Source organism: Phoenix dactylifera, chromosome 1 (assembly GCF_051530095.1).
Source record: "Phoenix dactylifera cultivar Ajwa chromosome 1, Ajwa_hap1_PhDact_Kaust_v1.1, whole genome shotgun sequence".
NCBI classification, from domain to species: Eukaryota; Viridiplantae; Streptophyta; class Magnoliopsida; order Arecales; family Arecaceae; genus Phoenix; species Phoenix dactylifera.
Window position 1 is genome coordinate 75,881,666 of NC_143190.1, and position 24,287 is coordinate 75,905,952.

General features: G+C 43.1%; 1 protein-coding gene across 2 annotated transcripts; it reads left to right on the forward strand.

Moving 5' to 3' along the window:
• The first annotated feature begins 1,634 nt into the window (after positions 1-1,634).
• On the forward strand, positions 1,635-5,362 carry HP6 (histidine phosphotransfer protein 6). Of its 2 annotated transcripts, XM_039121150.2 has the most exons (5): positions 1,635-1,961; positions 2,134-2,264; positions 2,429-2,572; positions 3,642-3,714; positions 3,839-5,362. In XM_039121150.2, exons 1-5 carry the CDS (start codon positions 1,893-1,895, stop codon positions 3,893-3,895), a joined length of 474 nt encoding a protein of 157 aa, XP_038977078.1. In that variant the 5' UTR covers positions 1,635-1,892; the 3' UTR covers positions 3,896-5,362. The 2 variants fall into 2 exon arrangements, with proteins under 2 accessions (XP_038977078.1, XP_088568397.1); XM_088712271.1 differs by having other exon boundaries at positions 3,642-5,362.
• The last annotated feature ends 18,925 nt before the right edge of the window (positions 5,363-24,287 follow it).

The window sequence follows — 24,287 nt, forward strand, 5'->3', positions numbered from 1 at the left end:
GGAGGTGACAGGAGGTTTGTCCTCTTTTGTAATAATTGGGCACGATTTGGCCCATTAATGGCGTAGTGGAGAACGGGACCGAATCGGACCGGAATCAGGGAGTTGTCACGGTCGATCGGACCTGTTGGAGTGGTTGAACCGCCGGCTGTGGTGGGCCTGGGGTCCGTGGATGGTAAGTGCATTTATTACCGAATGAACCGGCGGTCAGGGAGAGCCATACGCTCTGATGGTTCAGTGATCCGGAGATCGTCTTGGGCCGTGCTCATTAAATGACTGGGTGCATCGGAGACTTGAGGGAGTCTCATGCATTAATGGCAGGTCGTGCCGAATACCTGCAGAGATCTTATGCCTTGATGGCTTGGAGATAGTGGCAGACTATAGTAGAGTCGCGTGTATAGCCGCCGGACCTTTCGAGAAAGCTTGGCGGGGAGGAGTATTAGTTAAGGCATCGGCTCGGCAAGGGTGCCGAGCCGAGCTGGTCGCCCAGAGGGGCGCCCTGTGGCGGGGTTGCTTCTAGTACTCCTGGTCGGCGCCCTTTGGGCGAGTACCTTCTAGCCGAGCGCCTCTATTTGGCGCTCTCTCTAGTCAGCGCTTTCTATTTGAGCGCTTCTCTGGTCGGCGTCCGCTGGTCGGCTCTTCCTATCCGAGCATCTCTACTTGGTTATTTTGATTGGGCGCCTCTTGGCGCTCTCTCCGGTCGGCGCCCTTTAGTCGAGCGCCTTCCTGGTCGGCATTCTTTGGCCGAGCATCCTCCTGGTCGGCGCTCTTTGGCCGAGCGCCTCTGTGGCGGTATGACTTGGGGTTTTTCTCCCAACACAACCTCTTTTCTCTTCTGATCTTCCGATGATCGTGTACTTAATTTTAATAGTGAACTTGGACATTGTCACGAAAGTTCAGATCGTAAACATTGAATGCTCTCTGTTGTACATGATTGACTCAAAATTTTCAATTTAACAACTTATCTGAAAGAATTAACAAAGAAAACTTGTAATAGAAAAGGAGCCATGATGTATCTCAATTCCTTGCATTGTTTCATGAGCCGAATTTTGCGACATTGCTACATAGAGAAGGAAGAGGAGTCGGATGCTTGGAGCTGCACCGTTTGACCAGCGTGGGGGGTTTAAATAAAAAAAAGTGCCAGTGCGGCGCATGGCTGTGCCTGTTCGCTGGACAAGAAAACAAGCCCAGTGTTTGGCCGAGGGGATGAGTGAAAAAGCTGGGGAGGATGGCAAAGTTAAGCAAAAAGGAGGCCACATTGTTTGGCCGAGAGGAGACTGGCAGAAGCACCGGCGGTCGGCGAAAGGGCTGGTGAGAGGAAAAAGACAAAGGAGAAACCGAGATTAAAGAAAACAAAGGCGGCAGCACGCGAGGTGACCGAGTGGTACGGGTCCATCAGGTCACTACCCTGCCCCCGGTCCGGTAGATCCCAAGCATTCACCTCGATCCCGTGCCCCAACGCACGCCCGCAGCCCGGCTCATCCCCTCTCTCTCTCTCTCTCTCACCTCGATCCCGTGCAAGGTGGTGACCGCTGAGGGAGGGAGCGACGGACCAAGGGCTGCATTAGCTATTAATATAGTAATAACTCGTGTGCCTCTTTTCTTTAATTTCCAGGAGAAAGAGAGAAGAACTCCTTGATTCCACCCGCCACCACCAGCCTCCTTAAATAGGAAGCTTTGAACCCCAACTTCTACAAACCCACTCTGCGTCTAAGCTCCTCCCGGAGACCAGGCTGGCAGGCGCACGGACACCCCTATTCCCCCCGGCCATCCTTGGTTACGTGTAGTGTAGAGCAGGAGAGAGAGATCGAGCCGGCGAGAGCGAGAGCGAGAGCGAAAGCGAAAGCAAGAGAGCGTGAGAGAGAGAGACGGTCAAGACGGGTCTGCCGGTGTGGATGTTGGGGCTGGGCGCGGCTCGGTTGGAGGCCGACATGAACCGCTTGATGGCCCTGCTCTTCCACCAGGTTCCACGACTACCCCTTCTTTTCTTCTTATAGTTTCTCCGCTAGAGCTGCTAGTCTCCTTTTTGTTGTTGTTGTTGTTGTTGTTCTCCCCACAGTTTTTTGTGGAAAGAAAAGATGGGAAAGTTAGCCCATCCCTGAACTAGATGGCTGATGTGGGGCACTGCATGCGCAGGGGGTGCTGGACGAGCAGTTCATGCAGCTGCAGCAGCTGCAGGATGAATCTTCCCCCAATTTCGTCTCCGAGGTCATCTCCATCTACTTCCGGGAATCGGAGAAGCTCCTCAAGAATCTCCGATCTCTACTGTACGTAACTGTTGCATGCCCGCTCCCGTCTGCACGTTACTATATGTTCCATTCCACCTCTCATGATGTACTTCGGCTCCTCATCCCCTGCCTACTTTCAGCTCTGCATTGCATCTGATACGCATCTTTGTTTCTAACTGGATGAGCGATGTTTTAAGCCTCAGAGCTGACAGGGAGTGCACGGACTACACGAAGATAGGGATACATCTGAACCAGCTGATGGGCAGCAGTTCCAGCATCGGAGCCAAACGCGTGAGGACTGTCTGCCTTGCCTTCCGCGCCGCTTCCGAGCACAGCAACTGGTCCGGGTACGTACCGGACTCCTAGTAGCACCAAATGCTTTCTTCAATTTGTCATCATGGTATCCACGTTCTCGCACAAACTCCCTTTACATACTTCTCCATGGTAAATACCATGGGCATGCGAGAAAAGGAAAACAAAATTAAACGTTCTGATGCAGCTTTGGAATCTGAGATTAGTATCTCTAGCCTAGGGCCTAAAAAAACCGTTTTCCAATATATAGAGTAGTGGCAATTTCAGTGGGTAGGGGATCGCATAGGATCGAGCCTTCTTACATTAGTTCGAGGATATTAGTGGATTGTGTACGGGGTAGCACTTGAATCGAGCCTCAAATTAGTTGGCCGCCGTGTATTGCATTTGCACCAGAGTCCAGAGTTTGGGCCACGGATTTAGCAGTGGTGGTCGGAACCACCCTAGCTGTCGGTGCGTCCTGCATCCCGCGCCGGGGGAGTGAAAGGCAGATGGGCGACCGCTCCTTCAAACCTCTTCCACGGTGTCGGATCCGGAGAAATGACCTATGGTACACGCACCTACTCATGCCGCAGCTTCTGTACCGGACGTAGGGGGTACCTTTCGGTTTAGTAGTATCTAATTCTGAGGTATCTAGCTAGTATGAATATAGTACGTACGTAGGGGACCGGGCTAGGCATCTCGCACCCGGTCCCGCGTTAGGTGCGTCCCGTCCCGTCCCTTAACGTTCTTTTTTCCCCACACGCGAGACCCAGTTGTGCCGCCTCATTAATTCGCTTGGAACGGGAGATACGGGTTCGGGTTGTATCTTTCGCGGGAAGGAACGGCCGATCTTCTTTGTCGACGTCGCCCGTCGGATCGCCTTCCGCACGGATCTCAAATCACTCCGAACCCCTGCGTTTGTCTGCGCAGGTCTCGAAGCGACCATTGCGCGATCCAACGGTGGATCCGCGCGAAGGAAGGCGAACTCTTCTTTCGGGCGAAAGATACAACCCGGTCCGGGTAGATAGAAAAGCCTTGCTCGACTTTCTGTGTCCACTAATTTGTCTGTGTTGGGGTATTGTGATTAATGGCTCATTACTTTAACCTTCACGTCTCGATGCAAAGATGCCTGCGCTCGCTGGAGGTGCTGGAGCACGAGTACTGCTACCTCAAGACCAAACTGCACGAGCTCTTCCAGGTATTGCCGCTATGCCTTTATGCCACTGCTATTACCGCGCGATTTAAATATGTATTTATAACGGGCCAAGCCCGGGACGGGCCGGGAGGTAATTGGTTCCTGAATCTTTTGATGCGCCTGCCAGATGGAGCAGCACAGAGTGATGGCGGCCGGGGCTAGGTACCACCCTGCGCTGTCGTGAGACTACTTCATGTCTTGGAGCGTCCCCAGGAGAGGCCCGTCTCCGTCTCCAATCCGACGCTAGCTGTTTGTCTCTCTCTATCTCCGCACCGGTGTCTCTCGTCTCCGTTTGATGCAAGATGGTCGCTGCCGGTGCCGGGCGAACAGAGCGGGCGAATTAAGCCGGACGGTGGGAGGAGGACGAGGGCGAGAATTGGGGCCTATCGGGTATGTCTGATGGCTGGCTGGTTTTGCGTATAGTTTGCGACTGACGAGGGAGGATCAGGAGGTGTCGTCTGCCAGCTGGTTGCGGTGTTATTGTGGCGTTATAGCTTTCAGGTCCGTCACATGAATGCCGGAACCTAATTTATGTCTGTTGAATACCTCCTGTTGCCTCCTCGCAATGGCAACCACCTTATATTTAGTGGCCTCTATCAGTGCTTTTCCTCCGGAGCTCTCTCTGTCTCGCAGCTCTCGCTCTCGCGTTAATGAGCGCGCGCTCAGTAGAGTTAAATGTTATTATCGTGGTCGTCGTCGTCGTCAACAACAACAACAACAGTAATAATAATGGTAGCAGACGCTCAGTCGAGTTAAATGTTATTATCGTCGTCGTCGTCGTCAACAAAAATAATAATAGTAGCAGTGTCGTCGTCGTCGTCGTTTTCTCTCTGTTCGCTCTCGCGTTAATGAGCGCAGGCTCTGTAGAGTGAATGTGATAATAATCATCAATACATTAAAACTACAACTACTACTACTAATAATAATAATAATAACAGCAATCAATAATAATCTTAATGCTAATGATGACGCAAGCGTTAGATGAGCGGATATATTCATCTGGGCCTAAGCGGCCGGAGGGGGCGTGCGCCATCTACGCTGAGTAATCCCTAACTATGAGCATGTAGGACCTGTCAGGGTTATATATATATATATATAGAAGCAAGTTTGAAAGTGAAATGCGTACGACGCATCCTCCTTAGCACCAAAAGGCTCAATTCACAAACAGCCTGCATTAAAGTTGCTGCCTAAGGCAGCAAAACCAACTTTGTTAAAAGTTGCTTCAAAAGTCGTGTTCGCGCCGGACAAAAACGGTGCTGCAATTTTCACTAACCATCCGCCTACTTTTACTTACGTCTTCCAGAAGTGCGAGCCACAGTGCAATCTTAAAAATAAAGAAATATATGATTCCCATCTCCACTTAACACGAGCGGAGCTAAGCGGATCATTCTGTCCCGCCGGAATTACATGATGCCCAAGCTGTTGTTTGTCGATTTCTCTTGAACGCTCCTAGTTCGTGCTTTAGGTGACACGTTATCGAACTCTTAATGTTCTCCATTTGCCTCTCTAACCCTTTTTTCTTAAAAAAATAAAATAAAAAAAAGCTGGGACAATAGGTATTCATTTTCTTGTAAGTTGTATCACAACAAAATACGCCAAGCCTTTGCTACTTTCATCTTTGTTCATTAGATGAACACTTTCCTTCCAGAAATATGCCACATGTCTTCTTAGAAAAAATTACCTTTTCCGACTTTTGGCTGCCGACGCTAAGTAGAAGTATCGGTAATTTTGGCTAAGCCATAAAGCTACGATGACGCTTATAAGCATCGTCGGAAGCCATTGTGGATAGATGCCTAGCTCGGGCCAACGCTTTTAACACTACAGGAAAAGTTGGTTTTACCGACGCTTTTCTGCCGATGCCTTTTACAAGCGTCGGCAATTTTCGGTCTAGCGTCAAAATTTGCTGGCGCTTGTAAAAAGCGTCGGCAATAGACGACGCTAATAAGCGTTGGTGTAGTCGCCGGCCTAAGACGATGCTAAAAAGTATCGTCGGAGCCTATTTCGACGCTAATATGATCTCCTCTCTCTCTGTCGTGCACTTTCAAAAGGTGATCCCCCTCTCCCTAACCCCCTCCAGATTCAAGAAGCAGAACAACTCCGGCGATGATGTCTTCGCCGCCTCCTTGGATCCCTACTTCGCCTCCCTCTCCCCCGAACCGCGGATCCTCAAGTCCCGCCTCGTCGCCAGCGAGACCCTCTACGGCCTATTCCTCCTGAGCTCCTCTCTGACCCTCGCCGAGATCGCCGGCCTCGCCGGCTACGACTACGTGGTCGTCGACATGGAGGACGGCTCTGGCGGCATCGCGGAGGCCTTCCGCAGCCTCCGCGCCCTCGCCGCTGCCCCCACCTCGGCTATCCTCTGCCTTTCGGAGCTCTTCGCCCCGGGCCAAGAAGGCCCTCGATCTCGGCCCCTAGGGCCTCATGTTCCCCATAATCGAGTCCCCCGGTGCCGTCGAGCTCGCTGTCTCATTCTGCCGTTTTCCACCGCGCGGCGTCCGCGGGTCCGCTCACACAGTGGTGCGCGCCTCCGCCTACGGCATCGACAACGGCTACCTGGCGCAGGTTGACGAGGAGCTGCTGGTGATGTGCCAGGTGGAGACGGCGGCGGGGCTGGCAGAGATCGAGGCGATCGCCGACGTCGAGGTGGTCGACGTGGTGCAGATGGAGCCGCTGGATCTGAGCGCGAGCATGGGGTATCTGTGGGATCCTATGAACCGGAAGGTGAGGGATACGATGAAGGAGGCGGAGAGGAAGGTGCTGGGGATGAGGAACAAGCTGTCGGCGGCGGAGGGCGGCGGCATTGGCGAGAGGGGACCATATTTGGGGGGGCTTGTGATGCCGCACGATTGGACGGAGAATATGAAGATGAGAGGATATCATATGGTAACGGGGGCAGTGGATGTGGGGATTTTCCGGCAGGCAGTGGTGGAGGACGTGCAGCGGTGGAGGAGCGCGGAGGTGGACATTGGGAGAAAACGAGAAAACGAGGCTCTGATTCAAAATATTTTTTTAAAATATTTTTTTTAAAAAAAATATTTATAACGATGCTTTAAAGCATCGCTAACTGGGTTTTTAGCGACGTTTAAAAGCGTCGCTAAAAAATGTCGCTAAAAACCACCTTAGCGACGCTTTCTAGAAGCGTCGGCAATTCTTTTTTCCACTCTGACATAGCCGACCCTTTGGCGACGCTTTTAAAAGCGTCAAAAGAAAACTGACCGACGCTTATAAGCGTCGGTAAAAGCCTTAAAAAGCATCACCAAATCTTGTTTTTCTTGTAGTGAAGCATCGGCGGAAGCCTAAAATGTCCCAATTCCCGAACGGAAGCCATCTCTTTTTTTTTCTCTTTTTCCTCCCAACGACGCTTTAGAAAGCATCGTCGGAGGCCATTATCCCCCCTCCCCCGTCCTTGCTGCAAATCCCTAACCCCTTGCCTCCCGATCCCCCTCCCCTCCCCCTCCCCCTCCCCCCTCCTCTCTACAAATCTCTAACCCACTACCTCCCCTTTTGTCGCTCTTTCTCGATTTGAGATCGATCTTCCCTGACGAAGTCCTCCTCTTTCTCAAATCCCCCTCTTCCCTCCCCATTTCTGACCTCCTCTACCTCTACTACTCTTCCTCCCTCTCCATCACCCCAGGCGACGGTTGGTGGGCTGGTCCCGTGGAAGGCGACCTAATCCTCGGCTCCTCTCCTCTTTTCCCCACTTCTCTTGACCTAATCCTCGGCTCCTCTCCTCTTTTCCCCACTTCTCTTTGTGAAGTTGAGAAGCAGCATGCAGAAAATGTCTCCGGCGATGATGCCTTCGCCCGCCTCTTCGCCGCCGTTGAATCCGACATCGACGCCGCCCTCTAGGTCCTCCTCCTCTTTCTCCCTTCCAGGGTTTCTTTTCCCTGATTTTTCCTTAGTGGCACTTTTTTCCCCTGATTGGTGAATCTGTTGTGTAGAAATCGAAGATGGCGACCCGGGGAGAAAAACAAGGAGGCGGTGGTGGCGATGAATGTCGAGATCCGACGCACCAAGGCCTAGTTGATGGAGGAGGTGCTCAAATTGCAGAGGTTGGCGCTCAAAAAGGTCGGCTCCTTTGTCATTCTGTTCTTTTTAATTAAATATTTCCTAAAAATTGCAGAGCTCGGCTCCTTTGCAGAGATTCTCATTTTAGTTTCTGCTTTTTGAATTATATATTGCTTGTTCTGAAAGAGATTGATCGGTTCTAGCAGTGATAGCATGCTGAAATTTTAAATTTTTTCTATGACTGCACCTGTACGGATTGCCTACGTACCCCTTCACAAGGGGGATCAAGCCACACATAGTTCTTTTTAATTTAAAATCACAGCGAAAAACATTGAATTAAATATTTTCATTCTAGCATGCATAAGAAATCAGATTTCAAAACATCACTACAAAACACATGATCGATATGCCGGAATCGTTTAAACAATTATGCTAAATCATTTGCATGATTAATATCATATCTGAAATGAGATTATTAAATTCTAAACTTGACTAATCTATGATCCAACTAATCTTCGAATACCCATTGAATAGGTTCTAAAGATTACTCTGTGAAGAGCCCCTGAAGAGGTTTAACCCTCGAGGATTAGATCTTATCTAAATTACTGGTATCAGATTTATACCTTTGCAAAATCAGAATATAATAGATCAAATGCTCGAGCTTCGCAACCACACGATCGTCTGGCCTCCACGAGTAATCCATGCGAAGTTCCTGGAGAGATCCAATCCCGTGGAAGTGCTAGCTTGCGCAGAATTTTTTGAGGCTGAAATTTGATCTTCCTGACACTATCAACCTTGGATCTGCCTTTTTTGGAAGAATTTGGAAGAATGGTTCATAGGAATTGAAGAGGACTTAGATTTGATCTAAAAGCTCTTATCAGGGACCCTTAACACTAATGGCGTGAAGGACTTAGAGGAGGAAGAAGTCAGCTAGAATGTACGCAGAATTTTTCCATGCATGAACTAGGGTTCCTCTCTTTTCTTTTTCCTTTCTTCCTTCTCTTATTTTTCTCTTAATTTCGGCCACAAGCTGATGGAGGTCCTTTTAATGTCGCCCTCCACTCCTCATCACACACCAACCTTCCAATATTTTGGAAGGATTTTATGGGGTTTCGAATTCAAAATTCAAATGCTTGTTTCATGTGCCAACACATGATGAAGCTTGATCTAATCTAAACCATTCATCATGTTGCGACTTCCTTCTTTCAATTTTGAAATTTTCATGCCCACAATTAGATTAGAGGGTCATGAGGTAATTTTGTGGTGTTTAAATTCGAAATTCAAACTTAATTAGAAGTGAGATAAAGATAAGGATGACATATACCATGAAGAGAGAGAAGTTGATCTTATCCAATTCTTTTCATGAATTTATCTCTCCATTTCGTCCCATCTGATGATGAAGGAGGTCCTTGATGTGTGCCACATGTCCCATGGCGCCATTAAATAAATTAAATTAATTTTTAATCATATTAAAAATCAATTTATGTCACCATGCATGGATATGTGACATGTGGATTTCAAGATCTGAACAATTTCAGATCAAACCCATTTAATTAAATGAAATCCTAACAATTAGGATTGTCCAATTACCTTGGGTTGAACCTAATCCAATTAGGTCAATCCCTAATTAAGCATAAATTTAATCTAATTTAATTTGGTCAACTTAAGTCCTCTTGATTCAGACCTAATCCAATCAGGTCAAAAACCCTGATTGAGCCCGGAGTTGAATCCAATTCAATTTGTCTCATCCTCAGTCCATTTACTCAATCAAATTAAGTTTATTAGTAATCTAATTACTAATTAATTCTTCAATAATTATTTTAATTATTTTATAAGATAATTTGCCAATCGAATTGACTAAATTAACCCTGAATGATTCTCAACCATCCATCAGCTATCTTGATCAATCAAAAAACTTCTATGCGTGTGACCTCATAGGTTCGAACCTAGGCCGGTAGTATAGGAACGACTTCCTGCACTAATCGATGTGACCATCTAGCAATGGTATCCGACGTCCGGATAGGCCGAATATATGCGAAGCAAATATTCTGGAACCCTGGACTATGGTTGCTGTATAATTCATCCCTTTGACTCCTAATGCCAGGATGACTTTAGAGTTCTGTGAACTCTATAATTAGTGCATCCATGATGTGATTCAACTTTAGAAATTCTGTGACTCCTCACAAGGATTACCCTGGCCAAGGTTTTGCTAAATTGAACACAAAGCATTATCTCCTGTTTTCAGGAGGGGTCAATTCCATCTTGACTCACTCACTGATTTCGCAAGTACTTGACTGCACCCAGTAACCTTTCATCCCAGAATTAGAAATTCTGCTAGTCCGGTACCAAAGTACAGTGAGTTGCTTGCTAATCACTGTGGTGATCTCAGGTCTGAGGGATACTTATACCCATATCCACTCGGAACATCTCTTGACAGTGGAGTGTTCCGGAATTGATCACGTTCAGTGAAATGTACTCCTATACTTCACCTGTGTAACATATCAGTGTCTCCACACTCCTTGGTTAAGAGGACAACCAACGTATATGTCTCACAACGACCTAATCTCGATAATGCTGTCGTCGTAGTAATAGTATATCATTTGGTCGTGAACAGGTTTAAGGACTTGAAGATAAATTCCCTCCTTTATCATAAAATAAGTCCTAAGGACTTCATCATATAAGAGTTCATTTGAAGATGTTCAATAAAATGATGAATAATGCCAAATAACACTTTATTAATTTGTCAATTCATTTACATAATTCAATCATCAACTTGCTGACGATTGACTTTTAGGATACAATTCCCAACATGTTCAAGAAAATTCGGATATTTTTTTCTTTCCAGCATGACCACAAAGACACCCATCTACAATTCAACTGAAGCTGCAAGAGTTTTTTCTCAGTCTGAATTTGGAAGATAGAATTTGCCAGCACTATGTTGAATCAGTAGACCACTTGTTTTCTGATTGTAGTTTTTTCTCCACCATCTGGAGATCAATATTAGAAATTTAGTTCATGTATTGGAAATTTGACCTCGCTTTCCTTAAATTGGAATGTGAATTGATGCATGAACAAGCAAAAATTTTCTTAGGTTAGAATACTCCTCTTTAAAGCCTTCTTATGAATAAACTCTAATCAAATACTCGAACAATTATGGTTGAAGGTATATATCATCAATATTATAGCCGCATAAAATTATAGGGTGGGCTAAAAATTTAGACCCAAATGTATTTTTCATTGGACCTCGCGTATTGTAATCATATAGTAGATGCCTCTGCTGCTCCATCTATCATCATAATGAAAAGGGCAGCATTTGTTTAAACAAGCACATCCAAAAATTATTATTTTTGTCGAGCTAAAATTTAGATGGACTTTTGAATAGACCTTTTGTATGAGTTTTAAGTAACCTCGGCCCCAGCCGAACAGGCGACCAACCAAAATGAACCACCTCGATCTCGGCCAAGGAGTCGATCAACCAAGGAGTCATGGCTTGACAGTTCCAACAATTGACATCTTTGGTGGCTTGCAGTCGTGGTAGCGCCATGATCTACACCCCACCAGCGTTGCCCACTGCCCATGTGGACTGGCACCCATATCTTAGTCATACTGCCGGTTATTATCTGGCCTTCATTGTATGCCACGTCAAACTAGATAACGACAAAGTTGGCTATTATACATAGAAGGGCAATTCGGAGGACTTCAGGTACGCACGCTATATTACTCTCAGAGATCACACTCTACTAAGATTCTTTTTTTTATGCATTGTTGCTTCATTATTCTGACTTAGGCATTGGAGGGTTCCTTGTGTTGCCCAAGGTGACAAGCCAAGAGGGGGGGGGGGGGTGAATTGGTTTTTCTAAATTTTTGCTACCTTACTTTAGTTAATTGATGAGTGAGTGAAATTAGAACAATGCACAATACAAACACATAAGAAGTATAGTGGTTCGGTGCTCTCCCAAGCACCTACGTCCACTCCCCAAGCGATCCCTTAGAAATTCACTATAATCCCTCGGATTACAGTTGGATTGTTTTCCGGGCTCACAATCTAAAAACCTTTACACTTTGGTTTTCCGGGATCACCAATAACCTTTGTTGGTTTTACGGGCTCACCAACGAACCTTCACAATTGGTTTTACGGGTTCACCAATAAATCTACACCGTTGGTTTTGCGGGCTCACCAACAAACCTTTACAAGGTGATTAACAAAAGAAAGAAGAAAGTTAAAGCTCCTAGATGAGCAAATATAACAATTATAAGCTACAAAGAAGAGTTTAGAGAATAGTTATCGCTTGATGAGACTTCTCTCTTCTTTGTCAAGAATGCTTCACTCTTCAAGGGTGGATGGAGCTCTTGATATCTCTTGGAATCTGCTCAACCACTTCCTTTCAACTCTTGAATGAAGCACTTGGATGAAGAAGATTAGGGCACTTGTCTTTCTTGTGTAAGCTTTGATCTTTTTGCAAAAGGATATTGCTCTCTGATGAATAGTGTCCCTTTAAATAGTTTTCCTCACCCATTGGATATCCCTCATTGGTCAGATTTCAAAAACTAGCCGTTACTTACTGTTTGGAGGTCAAAAAGTACTTCTGCAGAACTAGCCGTTATGCTTCTACCCGTGCTTGGGTCGACTCAACTTTTACTAGGATCGACCCAACTTTCACTTGGGTCGACTTATGCAACATTGGGGTCGACCCTCTCCGAAACCATAGAACCTTGTGTTTCAGCCTTCCTTCACTTGGGTCGACTCAACACTTTTTGGGTCGACTCAAGGTTGGGTTGGGTCGACTCAAATTTCACTTGGGTCGACCCTCTCAGAGATTCCAGAGAACTGATTTTTGAATGACATAGCCTTTGGGTCGACTCATGTTCTGTTGGGGTCGACTCAAGGTTGGGTCGACTCAAGTTCCATTTGGGTCGACCCTCTCAGGGATTCCAGATACTTGTTTTCTTGAAGCTTGAAGATGGGATCGACTCAACTTTCACTTGGGTCGACCCAAGTACTGTTCATCCGTGCCATTTTTGCAGAAGTGTGCTAGATGTTTCCTTGATGTGCCGAGGTCGACTCAATCAAGCTTGGGGTCGACTCAATCCATACTTTGCTGCAACTTAAGGTTAGATTTATCCATATAATCAATGAAATAAACTTTAAACAATTTTGAATATATGTCATGGTGGTGCTACATACTCTAAACAATGAAAATTACTATTGTCCACTTAAGAGTACGTTTCACTTGAAACTTTGCCGAATTGGAATTTAGAATTCACTATCCCTTTCCTATCGCAAATTTTATCTCATTATTAATCATTGTATTAATCATCAAAATACCACTATCATCCTCAATCTCCCCCTTTTTGATGATTACAAAATATTGAGTATGATCAAATTGATTCTTATCTTAAAATTAATTTTAGAAGGGCTCAAGTTGCTGAATTTCAGCTTTTCAAATATGAGAATGAAGTCTTCCCCTATTTCATCCAAATATTGCCAATTTGAACTTATGGTCTTCTCCCCCTTTCTTGTATACTTGGTTAAAGATGACACTTCAAAAATTTGAGATAATGAAAGAGTTTCAGATTATGTATCGAGGTATAAAAGATATGTGCCAAAATCTGAAATTCGATTTAAATTTTAGACTTTAACATTTTCATTGTACAAATTGCTTCCCCTTAAATGTATAGTCTTTCCTATTATAATTTTCAACCTTGTTTGTCAACTTATTGCTCTTTTCTTGCTTCTCTCCCTTTTTGTTATCATCAAATAGGTGCATGGTAACAGATAAATAGATACAATAATTAATAAACAGTTCAGTTTCATTGATCAAAATGGAACATTGTAGTACATTAATGCCAAAACAAAACAAATACAATATTCCTCAATCAAGATACAAAGTACATGATCAATCACACAAAGTACATGATCAATCACAAAATACATATGAGAACTAGATAAATCCTAGGCACTAATACCAAAAGTGCTAACATCAGCCTAGGGGGTATCTAATGGCTGTGATCTAGTCCTCATCCTCCGAGCATATGTGGCGAGGGGAGGTCGGGCCTGATGGGACTGAGTCTGGCGTGGAGCTCGGTGAGCTGGATGACTCTGTGCCGAAATCTCTGACTCAGCTGCCTGGGGCACAGATGGTCCATGAACCTCTCTCTCTCTCTCTGTAGAGCTCCTACATGCTCTCTAAGATCGCTAATCTCAGCAGTCATAATATCCAATATGCTCGTCAATCCATCAGTGATAGTCCTCGCCTGAGCTGTCATAAGCTCAGTCATCCTACTCCAAAACTCATCTGTGTATCCCGCGGGAACAGATGACGAAGGTCCAGCCTCTGAAGGTGTTGTAGGATGATCAGGCTCCTCATCCTCAGGGATGGGATCTCCAATCTCTGGTGCATCACCCTCTGATACAGCATGAATCCCAGCTCCTGCACGCACCCACTTCCCGTTCACCTTCTCATACCCCATGCGAATAAGAGATCGTGCAGTGCATGTGTCAGTAAATAGTAGATGCCTGGAGATCTCTCCCTCTATTGATATATCATGCTGTCGGAAGATCAGAGTGAGTATCATACCATATGGCAGGGAGACTCTTGTATTGCTTATGACCTTCCTCATCTGCCTAAGCATCATAGCTGGGAGGTTCAGGGGAATGCCCTGAATAATGTGCTCCATAACAACCAAATCTCGCTCAGAAATGAGATCAAATCTCCCACTCTTCGGAAACAAAATCCGACCTATAAAGTTGTGTAACAACCTCATCTCAGCTGAAAGAGAGCTTGCTATTACATTTTCGGAATAGTCGAAATCATCATTCTCAAGAATCAACCGTAGAGCTCTCAACTTGTTTTCAGGCTTTTCTGGAGTTGCACTTTCGCAGGGGAGATGAAGCAACTCACTCAAATTTTCTTCTGAAACCCTAACCCTTACTCCTCGGACTTCAGATATAAGCCCTCCCATTCCAACTTTCAGGAAGGCATAGAACTCACGAACCAACTCTGGGTAGATCACCACATCTAGGGAGCAAAGATACTCCCATCCTTGCCTTCGGATCCAATCACCCAACCGGAATCCTTCTTGATCCAAAAACTCGGAGTGGATCCTTCTTTCCGTGGTAACCGGTCTCCCCGCAAATTTTGCAAGTTGGACTAAAGGGGAGGAAGGAGGAGGAGGCTCTACATGTGTCTCACCTTGTGGAGGCACTGTAGAAGGCTCTGTAGCATTTCTATCAACACGGATGGTCCGTGAAACCCTCCCGGATCGCTTGGCTAGGGCTCTCTTGGGTCCCATTTCTTCAAGATTTTGATCTAACGGCTTTGGAAAGCTTCCTTCTACTGTTTGGAGATGATTGGAGGAGATTTGAGAGTGGAAAATAGGGTTTTTGGAAGAGGACAAAGTGAAAACAATGCCCTAGATTGCTCACGGGTCCCCCTTTTAACAGTGGGGTTACGTCGTTGGGTCGACCCTAGATTTTTCTTGGGTCGACTCAACGTTGGGTCAACCCCATTCTGGGTTGGGTCGACCCAAGTTCAGAAATTTTTCCTTCTCTTCCTTTTTCCTTTCAAAATTTTTTTTTCTTTCTTCCAATCCTTACAAATTCTTACTGGGACAATGATACATTAGTAAGAAATCTATAGACGACTAGTTTGACTAATGTTTCATAGGTTTTTAGAAATGGAAGGAGAGTATCATGAGAAATCTTGCTCCTTTATATATCTCCTTAATCAAAAGGATCACATATGCCTAATTTCCTCCTAAGCATGCAAAATCTATCTTCACTCAAAGGTTTTGTGAATATGTCAGCTAATTGTTTGTCAGTACATACATGCTCAATACATATGTTCCCATTTTGCATATGATCTTTAATAAAATGATATCTTATTTCAATGTGTTTGGCTTTAGAGTGCTGAACCGGATTTTTAGTAAGGTTGATGACACTAGTATTATCACACTTTATAGGAATGTTATCTAGTTTAATTTCATAGTCCTCTAGTTGTTGCTTAAGCCATAGTACTTGAGCACAGCAACTGCCGACAGCTATATATTCGGCTTCAACTGTTGACAATGCAACTGAATTCTGCTTTTTGCTAAACCATGATACTAAGTTATTTCCTAAAAATTGATATGTTCCACTAGTGCTCTTCCTATCTAATTTGCATCCAGCAAAATCTGCATCAGATATGCAAGCAAATCTAGACAGGAGTCTCTCGAGTACCATAATCCTATGTTTGTAGTACCTCTCAAATATCTAAGGATTTTTTTAACAGCACTTAGATGTGACTCCTTAGGATCTGATTGGTATCTAGCACATATTTCCACACTAAACACTATGTCTGGCCTACTAGTAGTAAGGTAAAGCAAAGATCCAATTAAACCTCTGTAAAGTTTCATATCTATACTTTTTCCTTTTTCATCTTTGTCTAGCTTACTAGTGGGATTCATTGGGGTCCCTATTCCCTTGTGATTTTCATTCCCAAACTTCTTTAATATTTTCTTTGTGTACTTAGTTTGATGAATGAAGATACCTTCTTTAGTTTGCTTGATTTGTAATCCGAGAAAAAAATTTAGTTCTCCCATCATACTCATCTCGAATTCTCCTTGCATTAGATTAGCAAACTCTTTGCAAAGATTATCATTTATGGCACCAAAGATTATGTCATCTACATATATTTGTACCACTAGCAGATTTTTGTCTTTTCTTTTGAGAAAAAGTGTTTTATCTACATTTCCTCTACCGAAATCATTATTCAGTAGAAATTTGCTTAGTCGATCATATTAAGCCCTAGGTGCTTGTTTTAATCCATATAATGCCTTATGTAATTTAAACACATGATTTGGCAATTCATGATTCTCAAAACCAGGAGGTTGCTCTACATATACTTCTTCCTCTATAAAACCGTTTAAGAAGGCACTTTTCACATCCATTTGATACAATTTGAAATCCATGAAACATGCAAAAGCTAGAAGTAATCTAATTGCTTCTAATCTAGCCACGGGAGCAAATATTTCCTCAAAATCTATCCCTTCTTCTTGATTGTATCCCTTAGCTACAAGTCTAGCTTTATTTCTTATGACTACTCCATTTTCATCTAATTTATTTCTGAAGATCCATTTTGTTTCAATTACAGAGTTATGCTTTGGTCTTTCAGTTAATGTCCATACATTACTTCTTTTGAATTGATTTAATTCCTCTTGCATAGCATTTATCCAATTGGTGTCTTTTTCAGCCTCTTCATAAGTCTTAGGTTCCAATTGTGAAACAAAAGCAAGATAATCATTTAAATTTCTAAGAGAGGATCGAGTTCTTATCCCTTGAGATGGATCACCAATGATTAAGTCTTTAGGGTGTCCATATGCATACCTCCATTCCTTTGGCAAGTCTTGAGATTGTGGTGGCACGCAATCATTTTCCATCTCTTGATTTGGCACGTCATCAAGATTCAATTTTTCAAAATCAATAATTCCTACATCATCATCAAGAATACTTTCTCTCCTAGGAGACTCACTATCAGACTCATCAAAAATGATATTAACTGACTCTTCAACTATAAGAGTTCTTTTGTTGAATACTCTGTATGCCCTGCTAGATGTAGAGTATCCTAAGAAGATACCTTCATCTGACTTGGCATCAAATTTACTTAGATCCTTCTTGCCATTGTTTAAAATGAAACATCTACATCCAAATACTCTAAGATACTTAGCAGTTGGTTTTTTATTCTTCCAAAGTTCATAGAAAGTTTTCTTGGTTATTGGTCGTATTAAAATCCGATTTAAAATATGGCAAGCGGTACTTATAGCTTCAGCCCAAAAGTACTTTGGAAGATTTGACTCGCACAACATTGTGCGTGCCATTTCTGCCAAGGTCCTATTTTTTCTTTCAACAATCCTATTTTGTTGAGGCGTTCTAGGTGCTGAAAATTGATGTGAGATACCATTTTCATTACAAAATTCTTCAAAGTGTTGATTTTTAAATTCAGTTCCATGATCACTTCGAATTGCTATTAAGGTGAGCTTCTTTTCATTTATGATATTTTTATAATATTTAAAGAATGCTGAAAATGCTTCATTCTTATATGCAAGAAATGAAACCCATGTATACCTTGAAAAATCATCTACTATAACTAGTCCATACTTCTTCCCTCCTAGACTCGCGGTTCTAGTAGGTCCAAATAGATCCATATGTATGAGTTCAAAGGGCCTAGTGGTCGATACTATATTTTTTGATTTGAAGGATGATTTTGTTTGCTTTCCTAATGAACATGGTCCACATATTTTGTCCTTTTCAAAAATCAATTTTGGCACATCTTTTATTAATTCCTTTTGACTAGTTTTGATATTAAGTCCATACTAGCATGTCCTAGTCTACGATGCCAAAGCCAACTTGTTTCATTTTTCTTTTCTTCATTAGTAATTAAACATAATCCATTTTTCTTGCCTAATTCATGAAGATCTACCATGTAAATATTTCTTTGCCTTTGTCCTATAAGTACAATGCTATTATCTTTAGGATTTATGATTATGCATACTGAGGCTTCAAGTGTGACTTTAAAACCTTTATCACAAAATTGACTTATGCTAAGTAGATTATGTTTCAAACCATTAACTTATAAGACATTTTCTATAAAGGTAGATGGAGTAATAAAAATTTTACCCTTTCCAATGATATATCCTTTTCCATTGTCTCCATAGGTTACTACTCCACCCTTCTTAGATTCCAAGGTGACAAATTGTTCTACGTCACCTGTCATGTGTCTTGAACAGCCGCTATCTAGATACCATCGTTTATCCACCTTATTAGCTGCAAGACACCCCTGCAATCAAGATCAAGAATAAGCTTTAGGTACCCAAACTATGTTGGGTCCTTTAGGGTTAGTACTTGATGTTCCTTTTGGAACCCAAACTTTCTTAGATTTAAGCTTATAATTATTACTCAATTTGTTATAGCTGGACTTTCTATAGTTACATTCATATGCTTTATGTTCTAATTTATTGCAGCAATGACAAGTTATATTTTCATTTTTGGCTTTCACAAATATATTCTTTAAGTATTTTTGTTTTCTATTTGTTTTATATCCTAATCCAGCTTTATCATATACAGCTTTTTGACTATCAAGAATAATATTTAATTTGGTTAAGCTAAGTGTAAACTTGTCTACTAAGAATTTGTATTTTTCAGCGTCTTCTTTTAACTTGACATTTTCAGAAATTAGATTTTTGGTTTCATTTGAGAATCTCCTACTTAATGTTTCATAGTTATTAGATAGTTTCAGCTTATCTTTGATAAGAGATTGATTTTCATCTTTTAGAACTTTATTTTTGTTGATTAGTTTTTTGTGTTCTTCCATGAGTTCTAAAAATACATCATGTAATTCATCAACAGTAAAATCACATTCAAGTTCAGAATCTACCTCATCGTCATTAGCCATATGGCAGATTTGAGCCGTCTCTTGTTGATCTTCCTCTTCCGAACTTGACGCCTCACTTTCACTCTATTCAGCCATGAAGTTCTTCTTTTTAAGTTTTCGTGCCATCCACTTCAATTCCGGACAATCTATCTTGAAATGCCCGGGCTTGTTACACTCATAGCAAATTGGCGTTTCCTTTTCTTTTTCCTTGTCCTTACCCTTTTCTTTGCTTGAACTACCTTTGAAGAAGGGCTTCTTTTTATGAAGTTTCTTCTTTCCTCTCATAAATTTTCTGAATTTTCTTTCAATCATAGCTATTCCTTCTTCATCAAATTCCTCATCATCAGATTCTTCCGATTCAGTTTTCTGTTTTGGAGTGGTAGTCTTTAATGCAATGGTCTTTCTTTTCTTGACTTCATCTTCTGAATTTTGCCTCATGGTCAACTCATGGGTCATGAGTAATCCTAGAAGTTCCTCCAATTGCAGTGTATTGAGGTCCTTTGCTTCCTGAATTGCTGTTACCTTGGCCTCCCAAACTCTTGGTAGAGACCTGAGAATTTTTCGCACCAATTCAGAGTTAGTATAAGACTTTCCTAAACTCTTTAGCCCATTTATGATTTCTGTGAAACGAGTAAATATTTCAGTTATGGACTCAGTGGATTCCATTTTAAACAACTCATACTTATGTACTAATATGTTTATTTTTGACTCCTTAACTTGATTAGTTCCTTCATGTGTGACCTCAAGTTTATCCCAAATTTCTTTTGCGGAGATGCATGTAGATATTCTATTGAATTCACTTACATCTAGTGAACAGTAAAGTACATTAATCGCTTTAGCATTTAGTTGTGCTAGTCTTCTATCATTTTCATTCCAATCCATTTCTGGTTTGGGTATGATAGTGCTCTCTACACTAATTGTGGGTGTGTGAGGTTCTCTAGTTATAATATACCACAATTCATAGTCTAGAGCTTGAATGAATATCCTCATTCTAGCTTTCCAGTATGTATAATTAGTGCCATTAAATAGAGGAGGTCTATTTGTGGATTGCCCCTCACTCATAGAACATCCCATTTGGGTTGTCATGATCTTTGTCTCTTAATTGTGAGATCAACAAATACTATATGAGCACCTTGCTCTGATACCACTTGTTGCCCAAGGTGACAAGCCAAGAAAGGGGGGGGGGGTGAATTGGTTTTTCTAAATTTTTGCTATCTTACTTTAGTTAATTGATGAGTGAGTGAAATTATAACAATGCACAATACAAACATACAAGAAGTATAGTGGTTCGGTGCTCTCCCAAGCACCTACGTCCACTTCCCAAGCGACCCCTTGGGAATTCACTATAATCCCTCGGATTACAGTTGGATTGTTTTCCGGGCTCACAATCCAAAAATCTTTACACTTTGGTTTTCCGGGATCACCAATAACCTTTGTTGGTTTTACGGGCTCACCAACGAACCTTCACAATTGGTTTTACGGGTTCACCAATAAACCTACACCGTTGGTTTTGCGGGTTCACCAACAAACCTTTACAAGGTGATTAACAAAAGAAAGAAGAAAGTTGAAGCTCCTAGATGAGCAAATATAACAATTATAAGCTACAAAGAAGAGTTTAGAGAATAGTTATCGCTTGATGAGACTTCTCTCTTCTTTGTCAAGAATGCTTCACTCTTCAAGGGTGGATGGAGCTCTTGATATCTCTTGAAATCTGCTCAACCACTTCCTTTCAACTCTTGAATGAAGCACTTGGATGAAGAAGATTAGGGCACTTGTCTTTCTTGTGTAAGCTTTGATCTTTTTGCAAAAGGATATTGTTCTCTGATGAATAGTGTCCCTTTAAATAGTTTTTCTCACCCATTGGACATCCCTCATTGGTCAGATTTCAAAAACTAGCCGTTACTTACTGTTTGGAGGTCAAAAAGTACTTCTGCAGAACTAGCCGTTATGCTTCTGCCCGTGCTTGGGTCGACTCAACTTTTACTAGGGTCAACCCAACTTTCACTTGGGTCGACTCATGCAACATTGGGGTCGACCCTCTCAGGAACCACAGAACCTTGTGTTTCAGCCTTCCTTCACTTGGGTCGACTCAACACTTTTTGGGTCGACTCAAGGTTGGGTTGGATCGACTCAAATTTCACTTGGGTCGACCCTCTCAGAGATTCCAGAGAACTAATTTTTGAATGACATAGCCTTTGGGTCGACTCATGTTCTGTTGGGGTCGACTCAAGGTTGGGTCGACTCAAGTTCTATTTGGGTCGACCCTCTCAGGGATTTCAGAGACTTGTTTTCTTGAAGCTTGAAGATGGGGTCGACTCAACTTTCACTTGGGTCGACCCAAGTACTGTTCATCCATGCCATTTTTGCAGAAGTGTGCCAGATGTTTTCTTGATGTGCCGGGGTCGACTCAATCAAGCTTGAGGTCGACTCAATCCATACTTTGCTGAAACTTAAGGTTAGATTTATCCATATAATCAATGAAATAAACTTTAAATAATTTTGAATATATGTCATGGTGGTGCTACATACTCTAAACAATGAAAATTACTATTGTCCATTTAAGAGTATGTTTCACTTGAAACTTTGCCGAATTGGAATTTAGAATTCACTATCCCTTTCCTATCGCAAATTTTATCTCATTATTAATCATTGTATTAATCATCAAAATACCACTATCATCCTCACCTTGCCAGAAACTCTCCTGCGATCGACTTTTTATAGGCCATCTCCGGAGAAGATCCACCCCTTGCACCTCGGCCAGCCTGTGCAACTCATCTCCAGCCGACCTCAGAGTCATTCGAGCTGCTCTCCGACCTTAGCCTGGATTCGACAGCAACGGATTGGCATTAGAGGAAGGGCCTCAATGCCTCCAGCAACATTGACATCCATCGAAGGGAGGGACAACTAGCATGAAGTCACGAGAAGCCTATGGAGCATCCCGCACCTCGCAGCGCCGCACTTCAACTTCTTGAGGATCGTTGTAAAGCCCGAAGCCTGCTCTATTAGAACGGCCCACTGCGCCTATGCGTAATAAGCAATTCCATTAGCTCATTCAACAGGTGCAAATGCTGGCCGCGAGAGTCTAAGGCTTGTAGCAGGCAGTGGCATGATTGGAGCCGGTCCAGCCAAAATTCAACCAGCCCAGCCACCACTCTTAGTCATTGGCGCATGGCATGCGTGTAGTTAGCCACCGCTCCCAATGCCAAGATTCGGAGCGGTCTCACTAGAACCGGCATACTCTGTGGAGCAGTCCCATTCAGAATGAAAAATATCACACCTAAAGCCCCCATTCCGGTGAGGATTCCATCCGGAGGCTCTAACCTTTGCACCTTTTGGAGCTCTTGCCCCAACAGGGTGCCAACCTCTATAGGAGAATCAAGAAAATGGGCCGGTAGATTTAGGCTCTCAGATAATAGGCTCGAGGGTAAACAATGACCTCAAATTTTCCTCGAAGCCTCCCTTCTTCCGATATATCATGAAGGAATTGATCGATCTCGATTCAAGAAGCCCCAGGTGGAGTCGTACGATGGTGCCATTGATCTTCTAGATCACATGAAGAGCTTCAAGGCTCTCATGAAGCTGTATGGAGCCACCAATGCCATGCTGTGCAAGGCGTTCCCTGTGACCCTTAGCAAGACATCTCGATTCTGGTTCTCTGGACTTCAGTTTGAATCTATCCATTCCTTCGAGTAGCTCACCCACCTCTTTGTAGCACACTTTGCCTTCAGCCGGAGATGACGCTATGGTTCGAACACTTTTTTCAGCATCAAGCAGCAAGAAAAAGAGTTCCTTAGAGACTATGTCAGTGATGCAGGAGCAAAGGCACCCAATCCTTAGGGCATGCGCATGAGGTTTGGGTTTGATTTTTGATTCGTTTGTTTTGTCAATTGAGTCCTTAATTGAGTTGTAGTTTGCTGAATTGAGTCTTTTAGTTGAGTCTATGTAATTGATCGTCAAGTGGCATCAAGGGGTCTACGTCATATAGTGTGAAAAGAGGACTTGGTCAAGTCCTACTTTGGTTAGGAGTCCTTTAGCCCTTAGTTTTGTCATGAGATTAATTTCCTATTTTGTTCCAATGCCTCATCTATTTAAAGGGTGGACGTTGAAGAATAAAAGCAGAATTATTTTGGTTTGCAATTGCTTTGTGATCTAGAGGCGAGGGCTTCTTCTTTCCCTTTGGTCCAAAAGCTCTTCTTCTTTCTCGGTGATACGCAAAAAAAAAAACCTTTTGAGTTTTGGGTACAGATGAGACTCTTCTATTCAGCCCATATTTACCATATTTATCTCATTCCTTCAAACCACAGCATCTTTAATCCTCTTTCGCCCGCCAACCTTTACACCATAATTCTTTAGGTTTCATATCTGATTATGCAATTTTAGCTGCACCATAGAACAACCTTTAACCCATAATTTTACACGCCCCAATCATCTGTTTTCTTTCATTCATAATCATTCATCATCACACCATCAGATTTACAAAATTCTAAACACTTTAGGACTCTTAATTCCCTTCATAATCCATGCCATCCAGAGTCCTACTTCGACTAGAATTCTAAAATTCTGCATATCCCTAAACAGCCGCCTACACCAATCATCCATCACCCATCAAAAATTCTTTTTGTTTCATCATGAGTACCCGAAGTGGATGTCCTTACAACAATGATAAACAACAAAAGGAGGACATGGCCGAAGTCCTGCAATAACTAGCTTTCTTGAACCGAAAGTTGGGGGCCCTTTGGACGCACACCTTCAATGGGCAGAACAACTCCGAGGATGATCATGGCATCCACGGTGTTATTGAAAGTTCAAATCCAAATAACCCTGTTGCTGATGATCCTTTTTGTTAGGGATCTCCCACCTCGACGACCACCTAGAGGCTCCTAAGCACCGGCACCAGCAAATCCTCACATGGGGATGCACTACGGGAACCAATATGGGCAGCAGCAACACCAGGAACACGACAACTTCGATGATGGGACTAAATGGGTACGTGTTGATGTTTCCGATTACAGTGGCGACCTTGATCCACATAACTTTCAGGATTGGTTGCTATCGCTCGAAGGTTACTTCGAATGGTACAACATGTCCAGCGAACGAAAATTCATTTTGTGAAGTTGAAACTCTAGGATGAAGCCCGAGTTTAGTGGCACATCTTGGAGG